The sequence below is a fragment of the Anabrus simplex genome, chromosome 4 (genome assembly GCF_040414725.1).
Source record: "Anabrus simplex isolate iqAnaSimp1 chromosome 4, ASM4041472v1, whole genome shotgun sequence".
Classification (NCBI taxonomy): domain Eukaryota; kingdom Metazoa; phylum Arthropoda; class Insecta; order Orthoptera; family Tettigoniidae; genus Anabrus; species Anabrus simplex.
The window spans coordinates 277,257,476-277,276,035 of NC_090268.1; the positions used below are offsets into that span (position 1 = coordinate 277,257,476).

The following is an 18,560-nucleotide window of genomic DNA, read 5'->3' on the forward strand; positions in this document are numbered from 1 at the left end:
TTGATCTTGAAAAGAAAATATAACCTTGTTAAATTTTAAATTTTAATTTCGTAAGTTGAGACCTCTTCATCCCAGCACCTTCTTTCACCTCTGCTGCTCCACCAAACCACGGTAACAATAATGATTACGTTTGTTGTTTAAAGGGGCCTAACAGCTAGGTCATCGGCCCCTAAAGATACGAGGTGCAACGAAAAGAAGCGATAATTCAAGCTTCAAAGCATATCCACTGACTAGGATGTAAAACGAACGTGAGACCACACACTTCCTGGAACACAATTAGACACACCAAGGGTATAGAACTTGTATTAAACAATATGAATTCTCTCAGTCTTTATGTACGAAAGAACATGACATGGAAACTGATAGCATTTTCAAACAGTAAGATGTACAGTTATTGAAGAACACATGAAATTGTTACAACAGTTACGGACAATGCATCCAAGTGACTTGAAATTGGTTTAACAAGTTGAGGAATGTATATCCATATGCTACCGAATATATTAGTTCTTAAATAATTTATTTTCATATCTTAATGCTTAGAATGTTAAGAGACACGCGTTTAATATTCACACACAAATAGCTCCCCACACTGGAAGTCCTCTTCTAATGCGATGATAGTTTCTTTTTTTAAATTATATGCGTCTTTTACGCCCTTGATTGTTTTCAAGGTGATCACACGTATAAATAAGAGATGTTCCCATATGGGAGGTGAAGTGTCTTACAAAAGGAAACCTGCTCTAGTTCAATCTTGCACAACATGACACTGATCACTTGCACGTATATTCCTCGGTACGTTCGCTGCACGTGTCACAGTTTACGTAGCAACACCAGTGGAATTTACAATGGCACTGCCAGGTACGGGTGTACTGATGTGTGTTGTATCCGCGTCCACAGCACATGAGGTCACATCCGTCGGTACCTGCAAAATAAATACAGGTATTACTTAAAATAGAAGACAATGGAACACACTCATCCACTAGTTCCGGATGACGTGAAACTGGAGAGAACATTCGTTTATTTCAATTCATAAAACTCGATACAAGCATTACATTCTCCACTTACATTTATTTGACTAATACTACACTAAATATAGGTAACTTATTTTGTCCTAGACGTCAACAATGTTACATAGTCTATGTCAAGGATGGCGAAAAAATGACACGTGTGCCACTAGGTGACATGCGAACACGACTTTTGTGGCACGTCAGACAACGTATTAACATATTTTAATGTTTTCACATGTAATAAACAGGTCGAATATCTAGCAACACAGCATATTTTAAGATTACGCTTTAATTAAGACTTTGCTGGCAAGATGTAGTGTTTACAGTGCACTATGTCCTCTGGTATGAGCTAGAATAAATTTGTTACTTTCATTGACCTGTCTCAGTCTCATCCTTGGCTTTGACAATATGAAAGTGACCGAGGTGTGAGCGATTCTAGTAACACTGTTCCTTATGCAGCCATTCCCTGCTATGAATGGTGTGAAAATATCGCTCATAGGGTCGGTTGGTGCATGCATTTCAGTGGGTTTGGCAGACTGATATGTAAGAGCAACTTCTGACTCCGTGAGAAAAGCAACGGGAAGCTACCTCACTCCTCATTTCCCTAGTATACCTCTTCAGTGACGCCTAGACTATCTATGACAGCTGTTGGTGGAGCTGTTGAGGATCAAACCAGCCTTTGGGCTGAATACCCAACATACAAAGAAGTATATCTCAATAAATGTTATGGCCATATTTTTTGAAAATGTTATTAGGTTATCCCTTGGTAAACTTCGTTTCTGACCTCGACGGTATTAGAAAATTCGAGGCCTAAGGAGTCTTTCAATTTGACGCTCTTCGTGGCCCTTATCTTTCTTTGTCCCGTACTTCATTTTTCGAAGTGTTCGATTACTTGTTTTTTCTTTCTTTCTCTCTCTCTCTAGCTATCTCCTGTGGTTGCGGGACACAGATGAAGACTACGCCGACGGTATCCCCTACCTTTCGTAAGAGGCGACTAAAAGAGGCGACCAAGGGATTATGAGAAACCATGGATTTACGTTGCCTGTGGTTAGTACTACTATGTGAGAAACACTACGGGTTTGACTGACCCCCGTGATTAGTAGTACCACTATTTGAGGACAACCATTGGTCTGCGTTGCCTGAGAGTAGTACCATTATGTGAGGAACACCATGGGATTGCGTTCCCTGTGAGCGTTACCATAATGGGCGATACACCATGGGTCTGCATTGCCTATGATTAGTACCACACTGTGAGCGACGCCATGAGTACACGTGGCGGTGTGATTAGTCCCATCAAGTGAGGAACACCACGGGAATACCGGTGCCCACTATGTGAGGAACACCATGGGATTGCGTTCCCTGTGAGCGTTACCATAATGGGCGATACACCATGGGTCTGCATTGCCTATGATTAGTACCACACTGTGAGCGACGCCATGAGTATACGTGGCGGTGTGATTAGTCCCATCAAGTGAGGAACACCACGGGAATACCGGTGCCCGTGATGAGTCCCACTATGTGAGGATCACCATGGGTCTGCGTTGCTTGTGAGTTGTGCCCTAATGTATGAACCACCATGGATTTGTGTTAACTGCAAGTGGTGCCATTGTGTGAGATATACCATGGGTCTACATTACCTGTGATTAGTACCATTGTAGGAGGAACACCATGGTTCTGCTCTACCAGTGATTAGTACCAGTGTGAGGGGCCGTTGGCCAGGATTTCTTACCCCTTTAGACAATAACAATCATCCCAGTAATTAAGATATTGTGAATTGGATCCGATGAATGTTTTTGTTTCACGATCATTTTCTCATCACCATTCGTTTTCGATTCTAGTCAGTGGATACATTCTGAAGTTTTATTTTGCATTTCGTTACACCTCGTACCATTAGGGGCCGATGACCCAGCTGTTAGGCACCTTTAAGCTACAATCGTCAAGTAACTTTATTAAGTTAAAGCAAAAATATAGCTTATTCTTAAAATTCATTTGCTTTTAAAATCTAATTTCCAAGTGATGTTCGCAAAATAAAGTCACGAAACACTCATTCGAATGGATTTATATGTAATGTAATCTAATACCTAAACGAAGTTAAATGAGGGATTTCATGATTTTGAAGGAAAATGATTGATGGCACACACGGCAGTAAAAAGAAATAAACAAAACCGACACGCTAATCAGTCAAGGTTCGCCATCCGTGGTCTAGAACAACATGTATCTTCCTCTTCCTTAGCTTATTTAGTGCTTACTTTTGTGTTACAAGTCGTGTGGAGTTATACCACCATTACCACATACATTATGACTGAATTCAATGAGTGGATGACTGCATGAATTCCACGAACCTACTACACTGGCGTAGCAGCAGGAGAAGTGATACTCCCACGTGGCGCGTCCCAGGTGACGGATAGGGGGGTCCTAACCAGCCTGCCGGCGGACTTGAGGGAAATAAAATACCTCTCGCGGGCCAAACACACTACCCCCTGCGGGTGGGGGTCGCACATGTAGAATACACCCCCGGAAACCCCTGCCTGTTGTAAGAGGCGACTATAAGGGACCCAAGGGGCTCTCAACTTGGGAGTGTGGATTGACGAGCACGGGGCCCTTAGCTGAGTCTTGGCATTGCTTCCACTTACTTGTGCCAGGCTCCTCACTTTCGTCTATTCTGTCCGACCTCTCTTGGTCAACTCTTGTTCTTTTCCGACCCCGACGGTATTAGAGCATTCGAGGACTAGGGAGTCTTTCATTTTCACGCCCTTCGTGCCCCTTGCCTTTCTTCGTCCGTTACTTCATTTTTCGAAGTGACGGATCCCTTCTTTCTTCTTCTTTTTTTCTCTCTTTCCCCCTGTAGGTGGGAGACGCAGACGAAAAATACACCCACGGTATCCCCTGCCTGTCGTGAGAGACGATCAAAAGGGGCGACCAAGGGATGATTGTCTTAGAACCATGAAACTACTTTTGATTCGTACCATGACGCGGGGAACACCATGGGTCGCCTTTACTTGCGAGTAGTACCACTATATTAGGTACGAAATAGGTTTGTGATTAGTAGCAGCAGAGAGCGGTTCACTGTACAGTAGGTTTCCAGTACCCTTGAGTCGTACTCCCGTGAGCAACACCACGGGTCTGGGCGTTGCCTGTGATTAGTACCACTATATGAGCGGCGCTGTGGGTCCGCGTTGCCTGCGCTTAGTACCCACTATGTGAGGAACACCACGGGATTACCCTCGTCTGTGATTAGTACACCTAAATGAGGAACCTCATCGGTTTGCGTTGCCTATGTGTGGCGCCATTATGTGAGAAACACCATAGGTCTGTGTTACCTGTACGACGTCCAATACTTGTGAGTAGTACCATCATGTGTGGAACACCGTGAGTCTAAGCTACTTTTGATTAGTACCCCAATATGACAAATACCATTGTTCTACTTTATAGCGATAAGTCCTATTATGAGGGGCAGTTCACCTGTATTTTGTACCCCTTTAGACAACAAGCACCCTCGATTCAAGATTGTGCTTTAGAAGTGGTCTCTTGGTCAGTAATACCATTTTTGATGGTAGTTTTTGGGTAGGATCCACTGTTTGTTTTAAATTCATATCCATCCATTCATTCTTCATGCCATTTTTTATTTTGGTCAGTGGATGGTTATGAACTTTTAATTTGTCATTTCATTTCGTACCATCAGGGGCCGATGACCTAGATGTTAGGCCCCTTTAAACAACAAGCATCATCATCATCATCATCATTACTGCGTGAATTGGTAAATGGATTGTGGTCGTGTAAGAATGAATAACAGTCTTCTCACCCGATCACAGATAGCCACAAACTAGGAAAGACTGATGTATGAGTGATCGATTGGGTGAGTGAATGACTTAATGGACTGAAGTGAACATTCCATTATGAATGAAATTTTGACTGCCTAAATGAATGGATGAATAACTGAATGCATGAATGAATGGGTTGGATTCCAAGTCCCCTCTCCCAGTCGCGGATAGCTCCAAATGTGGAGACATTTTCATGAATTATGAATTGATGAATATACGCGTCCAAGACTGAATTGTGTTCATGCCTGAATAAATGAAAACACACACACTCTTCTCGGGAGAGAGCATTCAGTAAAGAATGAGTGCTTGATTGTGAATTGATGAAATAACTTGAACATTCCATTATGGATGAATGAAATACTGATTGTACAGTCATTAGTTGCAATGGTATAATCAGAACGTTATCACGGGAAAGTTCATTTGTGTTGGAGAATAGTGTCGTTTGTTTCATAGCTCTTCAAATAAGAGAATCTTAACTGATCTTTTATAGAATATCTCTTTTAATATTGCCACATGAATTAAGAAAGAAAGAAAGAAAGAAAGAAAGAAAGAAAGAAAGAAAGAAAGAGAAAATCGCAACACACTGCGGTAGTCCGATTGTTCAATAAAGACAATCAGCCATTTAATTCATCGGGATACGTTCGTAGCAGCTGAATGATAGCAAATTCCAAAGAAATTCCCACAATGAAATTGCCATCAATTGAAAAATAATGACAAGGACACTATGCATGTAATGCCACTTGAACTGCTGATATAGATCTACCTAGCCTAAGCAGCGAAAACACGATTGGTGTATCTTGAAGTAGTTTATCTTGAAATCACAAAATAGAGAAAGTTACAGACGAAAGAGGTGCATAGCCCTCATAAAAGTACAGTAGCAGGTAAATTCTTGAGATCGCAGGGTGGCTCGACACAGAGATCGTCAATCTATTCCACTTAATATAGAGAGAAATGCTTCTTAGGTAAACGACCATTATCGACATCGAAGTTGAATTTTCTGGTGTCATTGACACAATGCTTCCCAGAAGTCTCTCTAGGTACTCCTCGTTGCAAGCGGACTGCACGATAATGAGACATGAGTGTAAAGTATACGATACGTGCCGACAGGTTGTAAATAAGGCCACTAACGAATACTAATATTGCTATATCGTACAGTAAATGAAGACTGAAACGTTGAATTATGATATGTAATCTACTTAACCTGATTCTACCCCCTGCGGGTGGGGGACGGAGAGGAGGAATACACCCACGATATCCCCTGCCTGTCGTAAGAGGCGACTAAAAGGGGCCCCAAGGACTCTCGATTTGGGAGCGTGAGTTGGCGACCACGGGGCCCTTAACTGATCTTGGAATTGCTTCCGCTTAGTTGTGCCAGGCTCCTCACTTTAATTTATCCTGTCCGACCTCACTTGGTCAATTCTTGTTCTTTTCCGACCCCGACGGTATTAGAGCATTCGAGGCCTAGAGAGTCTTTCATGTTCACGCCCTTCGTGGCCCTTGCATTTCATCGTCCGTTACTTCATTTTTCGAAGTGACGGATCCCTTCCTTCCTCTTCTTTTTTCTCTCTTTCTACCCCCTGTGGGTGGGGGATGCAGACGAAGAATACACCCACGGTATATCCTGCCTGTCGTAAGAGGCGACTAAAAGGGGCGACCAAGGGATGATTAAATTAGAAGCATGAAACTACTTTTGATTAGTACCATCCCGCGGGAAACACCATGGGTTGCCTGTACTTGCGAGTAGTAGCACTATATTAGGTACGAAATAGGTTTATGATCAGTAGCAGCAGAGAGCGGGTCACTGTGGGTTTCCACTACCCGTGAGTTGTACCCTTGTGAGCAACACCACGGGTCTGGGTGTTGCCTGTGATTAGTACCACTATATGAGCGGCACCGTGGGTCTGCGTTGTCTGCGCTTACTATCCACTATGTGAGGAACGCCACGGGATAACCCTCGCTCGTGATTAGTACACCTAAGTGAGGAACCTCATCGGTTTGCGTTGCCTATGTGTGGCGCTATTATGTGAGGAACACCATAGGTCTGTGTTACCTGTACGACGTACAATACTTGTGTGTATTACCATTATGTGTGGAACACCGTGAGTCTTCGCTCCTTTTGATTAGTACCCCAACATGACACATGCCATGGTTCTACTTTACTAGCGATAAGTACCATTCTGAGGGGCCTTTGACCTGGATTTTGGACCCCTTTGGACATCAAGCATCCTCGATTCAGAATTGTGCTTTAGAAGTGGTCCCTTGGTCAGTAATACTATTATTTATGATAGTTTTTGAGTCGGATCCACTGATTGTTTTAAATTCATGTCCATCCATTCAAAAATGTCATTTTGGTCAGCGGATGATTTTGAACTTTCACTTTGCCATTACATTTCGTACCATTAGGGGCCGATGACCTCGATGTTAGGCCCCTTTGAACAACAAGCATCAACATGTAACCTGATTCTAGAAAATTTACTGGCGAGGAGATGAAACTCGGATTAGTGGCGATGATGGGATAAGAAATGGCTAAGGGTGGGAAGGAAGCGGCAGTGGCCTTAATTAGGTACAGCCGCAGCATTTGCCTGGTGTGAAAATGGAAAACCACGGAAAACCATCTTCAGGGCTGCCGACAGTGGGATTCGAACCCACTATCTTCCGGATGCAAGCTCACAGCCGCGCGCCTCTAACCACACGACCAACTCGCCCGGTTATCAGAGTTTTCAGAGGAAGTACAACTGGGCAACCATTCCCTTATTAACTGGAAGGCAAAATACTGAAACATTTTTGTCACGAAGACTGTTGTACCCCTCTGAGACGAAACTTCTCGGGAATTCAGATTCCTTCAACTATTCCTTTTCAATCGGAAACCTTTACGTAGGTTCACTAAAGCTGGTACCCAAGAAGAAGCTGCGAAATACTTATCTAAACCACGAATTGTAACTTGACCAAAGATGTTGAAGAAAGATTACATTTTCTTGTCGTGCATGAATTCCTGCAGTAAACATTGCTTATTTTCGAGAGGCGATGTAATCTGAGTCAAGAAGGTAACATGTCTTTACAGGAATGCCATGAAGTATCTTGTAGTGCATGTCATCATTCGACCCATGACTGGGAAAGCAGAACATTTAGAAATTTTATACACAGAAAACAAATTAACTGTAGTCACGTCCTAGTTCGTGAACCATGGGCAACGGCTGAGTGGCCTAGTAAGTGGTCCTGAGAGTCGGGATACCAGTTGCTAAGGAATGGGAGTGGGCATCTCGGACATATTCTGAGTCCTGGCCCTCCTTGTGCTCAGGCGGCTAGGACTATACAATTCACCGGTGGTCCATAACCCGTTAGAGGCGAGATCCTCTCTTGGACTATGTGCAAATAAGGTAGCATCCTGCTTCATGAATTTACCGAGCTCAGAACATTTTACGGTATGAAAATTAGCCTCTCGAAGACTAAATTGATGTCAGTAGGTAAGAAATTCAACAGAATTGAATGTCAGATTGGTGATACAAAGCTAAAACAGGTCGATAATTTCAAGTATTTAGGTTGTGTGTTCTCCCAGGATGGTAATATAGTAAGTGAGATTGAATCAAGATGTAGTAAAGCTAATGCAGTGAGCTCGCAGTTGCGATCAGCAGTATTCTGTAAGAAGGAAGTGAGCTCCCAGACGAAACTATCTTTACATCGGTCTGTTTTCGGACCAACTTTGCTTTACGGGAGCGAAAGCTGGGTGGACTCAGAAGTAACAGACATGAAAGTAGCAAGAATGATTGCCGGTACAAACAGGTGGGAACAATGGCAGGAGGGGTCATGTGAGGCGAATGGAGGAGGATAGGTTACCTAGGAGAATAATGGACTCTGCTATGGAGGGTAAGAGAAGTAGAGGGAGACCAAGACGACGATGGTTAGACTCTGTTTTTAACGATGTAAAGATAAGAGGTATAGAACTAAATGAGGCCACAACACTAGTTGAAAATCGAGGATTGTGGCGACGTTTAGTAAATTCACTGAGGCTTGCAGACTGAACGCTGAAAGGAATAACAGTCTATAATGATAATGTATGTATGTATGTAGAAAAAAAATTACTTTCTGTCTTATTTTAAGGACCCGAGAAGTCCACCTGATTACTATGTAACTATGGTATCTTAATCGATGTGAATATTTGAAATTAATTGCAATTTGGAAAGGAAACCTTTTGGTTTTGAAATGCTATTTGTTCGGGGCGTCGACCTACTTGCCCCTACTTGCACCATATGCGAGGAACCTGCGTGTATTTTGTAAATGGCGGAAGTGTAAAGTGTTGAATGTGAGGAAAGGAACGTTAAGGACGACACAAACACCCAGTCCCCAGGCCAGAGATATTAATGATTTACAATTAAAATCCCCTGACTCGGGCGGGAATCGAAACCGGGGACGCCGGATGACTGGCGGACGCATTGTCCCCTACACCGCGGGACCTGACAAAGAAAATAATAGACTACTTCTAGATTCGCAAAAGATGGTATTTTCATCCATTTCTTCGCAAATTCCAATTCTGGTGCAGTTATGAGAGTCGAACAGACTCCACCAGGCAGGATTGTCTTATATACAGAATGATCGGAAACAACGTGAACCAGGTATATGAATGTTGGAGGGTTGGTCATACTGATAAATAATTTGAAAAATATTAATATTTTATAAGCTTTAGAACCATGTCGAGAAATCAACATCTAACGCTCACACCATGGGTTTCAGCCGTGTCAGCATAGCGTATTTGCTGTGACTTGATCCTTTCATTTCGTAGGCCCAAGTTCAAACTCTTCCCTGGCGTATTTTAGTTCTTCGATATGTGATATCAAGCCGGTGCAGCCTTGTGCAGATATAGCAACACCGCCTCGCAAAACCCATTTGAATTCGGTCGCGAAGTGATCTGACTGGCTAACTTCAGGCAGCTACTAAAATGACAACGGCGGGAAATATTGAATTATTTCTTTCAAGTTAGTTGTCAGTATGACCAACCCTCTAACGCTCATATACCCGGTTCACGTTTTTTCCGATCACTCAGACCATGACGAATATATCATATTAGACCAGGGCCTCTCAAACGTCCAAGATCTCACGCGTGCAAACTGAGGCGCAGAGGTCCTGTGTAAAGTGCATCGGTCCCATTCGGCTCGGCTCGGATCAGTGCGTCGTCTCGGGGCGACTCGGCTAAGCTCGGCTCAACTAGGCTCGGATTTGGAGCGCTACGGAGCAAATGAGGAAGATGGAGACAGGCGGAGCGAGCGAGACAGGCGTGGGGAAAGAGAGATACAGCGCTATTGCTCCAAACCGAGGAGTGAGGGTTTGCACTCTGGTCAACCAAGCGAAGTCGTCTTTTGCATCGTGCCCAGTGCAATGCACTGGTGCATGCATCCTGAGAGGCCCTGTATTAGACTCAGTGGGTCTTAATATTATGTGGGACAATACCCTGGTTATAAAATAATGGAATAAGTCAGTCTTTCTATTCAATGGAGCAATAATCTGCTTCAGAATAAAATCAGTCATTGTTAAAATTCTATGTGACAATACTCTGCTTCCAAATGGACATATCTTAACATGTAGCATACAGCATAGGTATATTATTGAGAAGTTTTGAGTTACTCAAAGTAAAGAATTCTAACTGTAAGACAAACCTTTAGATGTGCGGTTGCATTGCCTTCCTACTGTGCCCAGCGATCCGGTGGACAGGTCTCTCTCACAATAGTTAGGAGACTCCTCGAGGTAAACGAGATCTGATCGGCGTGGTGCTCGCAGAGGTGTTGGGGGTTGCTGTCCCCGAGGAGGTGGCTTCTTCAACATCAAGTGCAACTTCTTGCCTACCCTCCTGCCGCCTCCTGACAGCGCTACGACAGGACGAGCTCTCGAGTACTTGCGCATCAAGTTGTCCCCTATCTTGCGGAAAGGAGGCAGCGTCTTCCAACAGGTCTTCATGGTACAGCTCCCGGATACGCCGTGGCATTTACACTCCGTAAGAAGGCTTACTTTCACCGCCTGAAAAAGAGACAAATGAATTAATTCAATGTTTAATATAGTGTATCCAGTAATTGTCCATTAGAAAATGTCTTTTCTAAAATCTCTAACTGGGAGTGAGCATATTAGCTTCTATCAGGGATATAACACTTTATTATCGGACACAGTTTGAAAGTTGTTATGAATAAAACTGTTGAGTGAAAATTAGTAGTATGACAGCATTTTAACTTTATGCTACATGAAATGAATTGGTTCATTTAGAGCTATAATAAATAAATAAATAAATAAATAAATAAATAAATAAATAAATAAATAAATAAATAAATCTTAGTATTTTCCTGAAGTGAGTCACAGAATATCAGGCAATCAAATTTACTTAAGCAGACCAAGTCTCCTGTGGGGAAATAATATTCGTCCCAAACCTGGTGGGGCGCACACAGGCAGCATTTGGCAATACATTACATTCTCTTCCAGCTCTGGAAATTGGGAATTCACTTTCTTACTGCATAGGTTTAGCATTTTAGAACGTAATAAATAACCGTGTGGTCCTTCATGCATGAGTGCTTCTGTAAATTTGTTTCGTCTGCTGTTCCCAAGGCCCGCGAGAGTGCAATGGAACTGTTAACAACATCTATAGTCTGAGGCCGTGAAGGGATTTTGAAGGTATCATTTGTCTGTGGTCACTGAAAAACCCAGTCGTGATACTAACTTCGAAGATCTACGTCAGGAGATAAGACTCAAGACTATTACTGCGCTGGTTTACGTTATGCACGATGACTCGGCGTAAATTGATTGATATTATCGCTAAGATCGCGAGTAGGACTGTAAACTGCTGGTGGTTTAAAGCAAGGTTTTAATACATCACACCTGGGGAAAGGTCATCACATTTATTAAAGAAGGAAACATATGAAAGAAACTGACTTCAATGTTGACTTATGATACGTAGTGATAATGATCACAAGGAATTATATCCAAATTTATGTTGTCTTAATAACGGTAGATGCTTTGAACTACCTTAGAGAGCTAGTCCCCGGCTATTACGATCAGAACAAAGAACAACCCTAGCAGGATCAGCACTGGAATGTTCCAAGTCAAAGGAGGTTGTATAATGCAGGCCCATTAGTCACATACGTACATAGCGTGGCGGCAAATTTTGGTTAATACTATTTTCTGTTAATTTATAAAGTAACACTTTTGTATGCTTTGAATAATTAGTTAAGTTATTGTTTTTGTCTTTCGCTAACACAACACCTGTGTAGTATTATATGTCTACGCTGTTTGCTTTTAGGTCACATCGAAACACAGTTCTTATGCCGACGATTGGACAGGGCAGTGCCATGAATGAGAAAGAAGCGACTGTGCCCTTAATTGAGGTACAGCCTTAAAATTTGCCTGATCTGAAAATGAGAAACCATGGATAGCTATCTTCAGGATTACGATAGTGGGGTTAGAAGCAACTGCTCCCGAATGCAAGCTCACAGCTACGTGACCAAATCCGTAGCCAACTCGCTTGGTACTTGCATGTCTTAACAGCCTAGGAACATAGTCTATATTTAATAGGTCCTGGATGGCATTCTAAAACCCTTTCATTATGCCAATTTCTATTTGTGGATATATTGCATCTGGCTACCGTTATGTCGTGTTCCCTTCCTTGTTATCGATCATATCTGATGAAGGGCAGGTTTTCAGACATTAAAGTTGGGCATTTTCTTCTAAATTTCGGGGGCCTAGGCTGTGTCAAAATCATTGTTCTGTCATAAACAATAACCCATGCATTGTTTAAGGGCCGCTAAGAGTTGCCAATCTGCGGCTTTATTTCACAGTGCGATAGTGAGTAGTTGCATGGAAAGCTAGCTAGCCAGTGGATATTTATGGTGCTATATTTTAATCACATAGCCATCCACATACTGCATTCTTACCTAATAATTCTTTTTAGTATTATGTGTACTGGGCGAGTTGGCCGTGCGGTCAGGAGCACGCAGCTGTGAGCGTGCATCCGGGAGATAGTGGGTTCGAACCCCACTGACGGCAGTCCTGAAGATGGTTTCTGTGGTTTCCCATTTTCACACAAGGCGAATGCAAGCGCTGTACCTTAATTAAGAACACGGCCGGTACCTTCCCAATCCTAGGCTTTTCCTATCCCACCGTCGCCATAAGACCTCTCTGTGGGTGCGACGTAAAATATATGTGAATATGATCTAATGGTGATTTATCCTCTGTGGGTGGAAATGAAGATACCCACGGTATCCCCTGCCTATCGTAAGAGGCGACTAAAATAGGCGAACAAGGGATGATGGATTTGGAACCATGAGATTACCCATGATTAGTACTCATTAAGTAAAGAACACCATGGGTCGACGATACCCGCGACTGCTACCGCTATGTGAAGAACACCACGGGTCTGTGATTAGTATATTTTGGGAAGGAGCACCGCGGGTTTACATTACCTGTGATTAATGCCGATATATGAGGAACACAATGGGTCTAGTACTACTGTATGAGGAACACTTTGGGTCCACCTTACCACTGATTAGTACCATTATGAGGTACCGGAGACCTAGATTTTGAATCCCTTTGCACAAGAAGCATCATCTCAGGAAATAAGACATTGCCAATTGGATCCACCGATTGTTTTGGATTAATGGTAATTTTTCATCATCATTCATTTTAGATTCTAGTCAGTGGATGCATTTTGAATTTTGGATTATCGTTTCATTTCGTGACCACGAACCTACTACGCTGGCGTAGCAGGGGGAGAGGTGATACTCCCACGTGACGCGTCCCAGGTGGCGGATAGGGGTGTCCTAACCGGATTCCCGGCGGACTTGAGGGAAATAAAATACCTCTCGCGGACCAAACACACAACACCTTGTGGGTGGGGGTCGCAGACTAAGAATTCACCCACAGTAACCCCAGCCTGTCATAAGAGGCGCAACACAGGGTTGATCAAATTAGAACCATGAATTTACTTGTGATTTAATACCACCACACGGGGAACACCATGGGTCGCTTCTACTTGCGCGTAGTACCACTATGTTGGATACCAAATAGGTTTGTGATTAGTAATAAACGAGAGCGCGAAGGCTTTTACAGTACCTGTGATTAGTAGCACTATATGAGCGACACCATGGGATGAGGGAACTCATGGTTCTGGCTATACTCACTATATGAGGAACACCACGGGATAGTACGAGTCCCTGTGGTTAGTACCCTTATGTGATGAACACCATAGGTTTGCGTTGCTTGGCAATGGCACCGCAATGCACGGAACAGCGTAGGTCTGTAATACATGTGCGAATTTCATTACCTGTAAGTAGTACCATAATGTGTGGAATACTGTGAGTCTACGCTACTCTTAGTACCGACACATGCCAAATACCATGGTTCTCCCTTCCTAGCGTTAAGTCCCATTATGAGGGGCCGCTGACTTGGATTGTGGACCCCTTTCGACTACAAGAGTATCATCGATTCAGTATTGTGCTATAGAAGCAGTCCCTTGGTCAGTAATACAATTGTTCTACGCCAGCTTCTGTGCATGTGAGGCACTGTGGGTCGGTTCCACTGATCGTTTTAAATTCATATCCATCCACCCATTCATTCTTCGTCCTCACGTTTGGAATTTTGGTCAGTGGATGTTTTTGTTTTTTAATTTTTCATTTAATTTAGTCTCATTTTGTATCATTAGGGGCCGATGACCAAGATGTTAGGCCCTTTTAAACAACAATCATCATCATCATCATCATCATCCTCATCATCATTTCATTGAACCTCGTACTATCAGGGGCCGATGACTTGGCTGTTAGACCGCTCTAAACAACAACTAATAATAATGCTATTTCCTTTACGTCCCACTAACTACTCTTTTACGGTTTTCGGAGGCGCCGAGGTGCCGGAATTTAGTCGCGCAGGAGTTCTTTTACGTCGACACGAGGCTGGCGTATTTGAGCACCTTCAAATACCACCGGACTGAGACAGGATCGAACCTGCTACGTTGAGGTCAGAAGGCCAGCGCCTCAACCGTCTGAGCCACTCAGACCGGCTAAACAACAATCATCATCATCATCATCATCATCACATCGTACAGCAAATACACTCTTGCCGATTCATCAGGACTGCAACCCTCATAAACATGGAAGATTAAAATCTCGACATCCATCATGGTAACTAGGAAAGAGGCTGGTTGAGTCACAGTACAACATGAATAATGCCTGGAGGGAAGAGTGGGTTGCTTCAAACCCTGAACAGCTAGGGTTGATATCTGAGCCTTATAGGAAACTTGCTGAGTTCAACTTGCCAAGAAGAATCTGGGCTTCGTTGAACAGAGTGCGGACCGGTCTTAGAAGATGCAATTTCTGGCTCCACAAGTGGGGAAAAGTAGCTCAGACAGTCCACCATGTTGTAATGATGTGCCCACTTCGGAGCTTCCAGGGAAGGTACCACGAACTTCATGCGGCAAGTGAAGAGGCAGTGAATTGGTTAAATTCTCTGGACATTAAATTATAAGTTATATTGCCATCAATTGATACTTTGTCCGATTGTTGTTCTATCTACTTTAAGTGTATATAGTTTTAAGTTTGTATATATATATAGTTTCTCTGTACCCTATTTACGCCATACGAAATAAAAAAATAAAAATAATCACATCATCATCATCATCATCATCATCATCATCATCATCATCATGACTACTCTACAATATTATGAAATATACACACAAAATATACATCAAAGCACCAAGATTCTCTAAGAACTGACACAATTTAAATCATGTGCGTTATACGGCTATAGCATTTGGAAATCCCTTTCTATCTGCAATGCTGGCAACGGGCACAAAATATCAGATAATCCTGTCAGAGAGATAGCTACTGAGGACGGCCGCTAGAAAAATGTTGAAAGTACTTGAACGAGGTAATTCGTTTACAGCTATATGAAAATAGTGAGATCAGTGTCATTCCTTGTCACTTAAAATAATGTATTCAAATTCTATTTCATACAGACTTCGAAAGCTATGCTTTTTCACTCACTTCCATAAAGTGTTCGGTTGAAAGATTCTCAAGTTTCTAAGTACAAGTTTGGCAAAAAGAAGAAGCGCATTTTAGATATATTTTTGGCTATTTAATACAAATCAGCGATATTAATCTCAGACAGTTCTGTTAATTCCAAATCGAATGTATTCTCGCGGTTGTTATGACGTTATTTCTCGTTCAATAGGATCATTTTTAATTTAACATTCCAGTGTCGTTTGCAGATAAATTTATTATTATTATTATTAGATTTTCGTTAATTTATTGACCTTTGGATACATTACCATTTGGTCATCACAGACATCAATATGAAACAACATACAGAGAGAGAGAAATACAGAAAACTTTACAGCACATATTACCACGCAATCAAGGATTTACTTATTTTTTATCCCAACTTCCGATAATTCTTGTCCATATTCAGTACAAGTAGTACACTTCACGTCTTATTTACACTTTTATATTCTAATACCACGCGATTTCGAAAATGTCATCAGCGTTGCTTTTTTTTTTTTTTTTTTTTTTTTTTTTTTTTTTTTTTTTTTACATCCAGAAGAAAGGAAAATTTCGTTGGAAAGCAAACTCCCAACGTACCAATATATGCACGAATTCAATCCTTGGTCCAAAAAAATACGCACGTTGGAACAGAATGTAATTCAAGTCAACAGTTCCTGGGGCTTGACATTGACACTGAGGAAGTGACCACTCCTATGCGGAAAAGGTGCGCCGGAAATGTTCCACGGTTAAACCGCATGCGAATTAAAAGATACTTTCACTCGCGGCTGTAACGAAGATCCGTAAACCGTGGTTGTTGAGGGATGTTTGGGCTGAATATTATCATCTTCCCCATATCCCATTAGCCGTCAAATGGAACGTGTCATTGACACTCCCGGCACTAAAAGCTTCACGATAAATAAATAAAGTACGTCAAAACTGTCAGCTTCATTTCTTTTGAAAAACAATTGAATGAAAAATGAAAACCTACAACCTGTTTTCCAGTCATTGACCGGGTCAGGGATGTAATGAATGAATTATATATAGGCTATTTTTACGATGGGGTCGCCACTCCCAAAGTGATGTATATTAATGACTGATAGATGCTACGAAATGATAATTGAGAGTGTTGCTGGAATGAAAGATGACAGGGAAAACCGGAGTACCCGGAGAAAAACCTGTCCCGCCTCCGCTTTGTCCAGCACAAATCTCACATGGAACGACCAGGATTTGAACCACGGTATCCAGCGGTGAGAGGCCGACGCGCTGCCGTCTGAGCCACGGAGGCTTGAAAAAAAATATGAGTTAATAATATGTGGCAAAGTTACTAGAAACGCCACATTCTTAGTGACGATTCATACAACATTCCTTTCTATCTATCATGTTTCCCTTAAAAGGCATAGTAATAAAAAGTTTAATGTTATTGTTTGTAACATTTAAATCGTATTATTGCGCTAGATATGCAAGCTCGCACTCGTGCAGTTTCTCAGCCATAGTTTGTCGAAATATTGCTCGTGAGTCGCACAAATCAAGATCTTTATCTTCACGTGTTCCGCAGCCAAGTGCTCCAATCAACATTTTTCTACTTATCTCGTGCTGAAATATTTCAAATACTTCACTAACAGAGTTAATTGGCGATGACGACACTGCTCTCAGAAGTCCAGTTCTGACCATCAGATGATGTCACACTTAGATCTGATGGAAAATCCATCGTTTTACCACATTACTGAAGAAATCTTGTTTTTGGCTTCAATGCTTCTTCATAAACAGTTGTCTCTCGTACTGGTAGATCAATTTTCGCTTGTTAAACTTTTTAGGGCACTGAGTAATCTTCATGCTGACTGTGTAATATATCTTCTAGTATTAGACTAGATAAAGTGTGTTGCTATCCTTTGATAATATGAAAGTGACTAATATGAGATCAACACTGTATTACCACTCCTTATGAAGGTAGACCCTGTGGCAAATGGTGTGAAGGTATGACGTATGCGGTCAGTTGGTGCGTGAATTTTAGTTTGCTTGGCATATTGCACAGTCTGCCTCGATAAGGAAATCAAATGGAAACGATAGTACTCCTCATTTTCCGTAGTATGCCCCTTCATAGATGCTTGGGGCTTTCCCTGAGAGCGAATGGGGAATTTGTTGGAGTTTCAACCATCCTTCGGGCTGAAGACTCAACAAACATACAGAGTGAAACTCCCACAGTCCCCAGAGTGGTTAGCCCTATGCATGGCCACATTTGCCCGAAGGAATTAACATGTTACTCATTTCATGGCGTAGGCTGAGCGAAACTCAGAGCCATGCGCCTCTCGGAAAGTGCAAATCTCGTTTCTAAATTTTTCGACTTCCTGTTCGGGGATCGAACCCACATCCTTCCGGAGGAACAGAGTACAACTTTACCACCTCGGCTAGGCAGCCTTCACAGTATGGACTTCGTACATGTTATTTTGGACATAATTCTTTTACGGTCTTGTTTTGACACTGTACTGGGCTAGCTCTCAAAATAGTAATCAAATCACGCTATTTACTCTCCAAGTTGGGTCGAATCCCTGGCAGTTCGCAAGGAAGTTCACCTCAAATACAGCCGTCAGGTAATAACTGAATATTGGTTATAACTAGGGTCCCGCGCAGATATGAGAGGATTATCCGCTCAGTATACGCACTTCCTTCATCCACATCAGCGAATGGTTCATCCGCGAATATTGTTATTTAGCTTTATTACACCCAAGTTA

The 18,560-nt window shown here is 42.3% G+C and overlaps 1 protein-coding gene across 1 annotated transcript in view; it reads right to left on the reverse strand.

Moving 5' to 3' along the window:
• Positions 1–326: 326 nt before the first annotated feature.
• Positions 327–18,560, reverse strand: part of Wnt2 (Wnt oncogene analog 2) — a 1,072,327-nt gene continuing 1,054,093 nt past the window's right edge. The window contains exons 4-5 of the mRNA XM_068227505.1: positions 10,474–10,831; positions 327–919 (exon numbers count right to left, since the gene is read on the reverse strand). Of these exons, the coding sequence (XP_068083606.1) occupies positions 768–919; positions 10,474–10,831 (510 nt within the window). The 3' untranslated portion in view covers positions 327–767. The remainder of the gene's footprint in view (positions 920–10,473; positions 10,832–18,560) is intronic.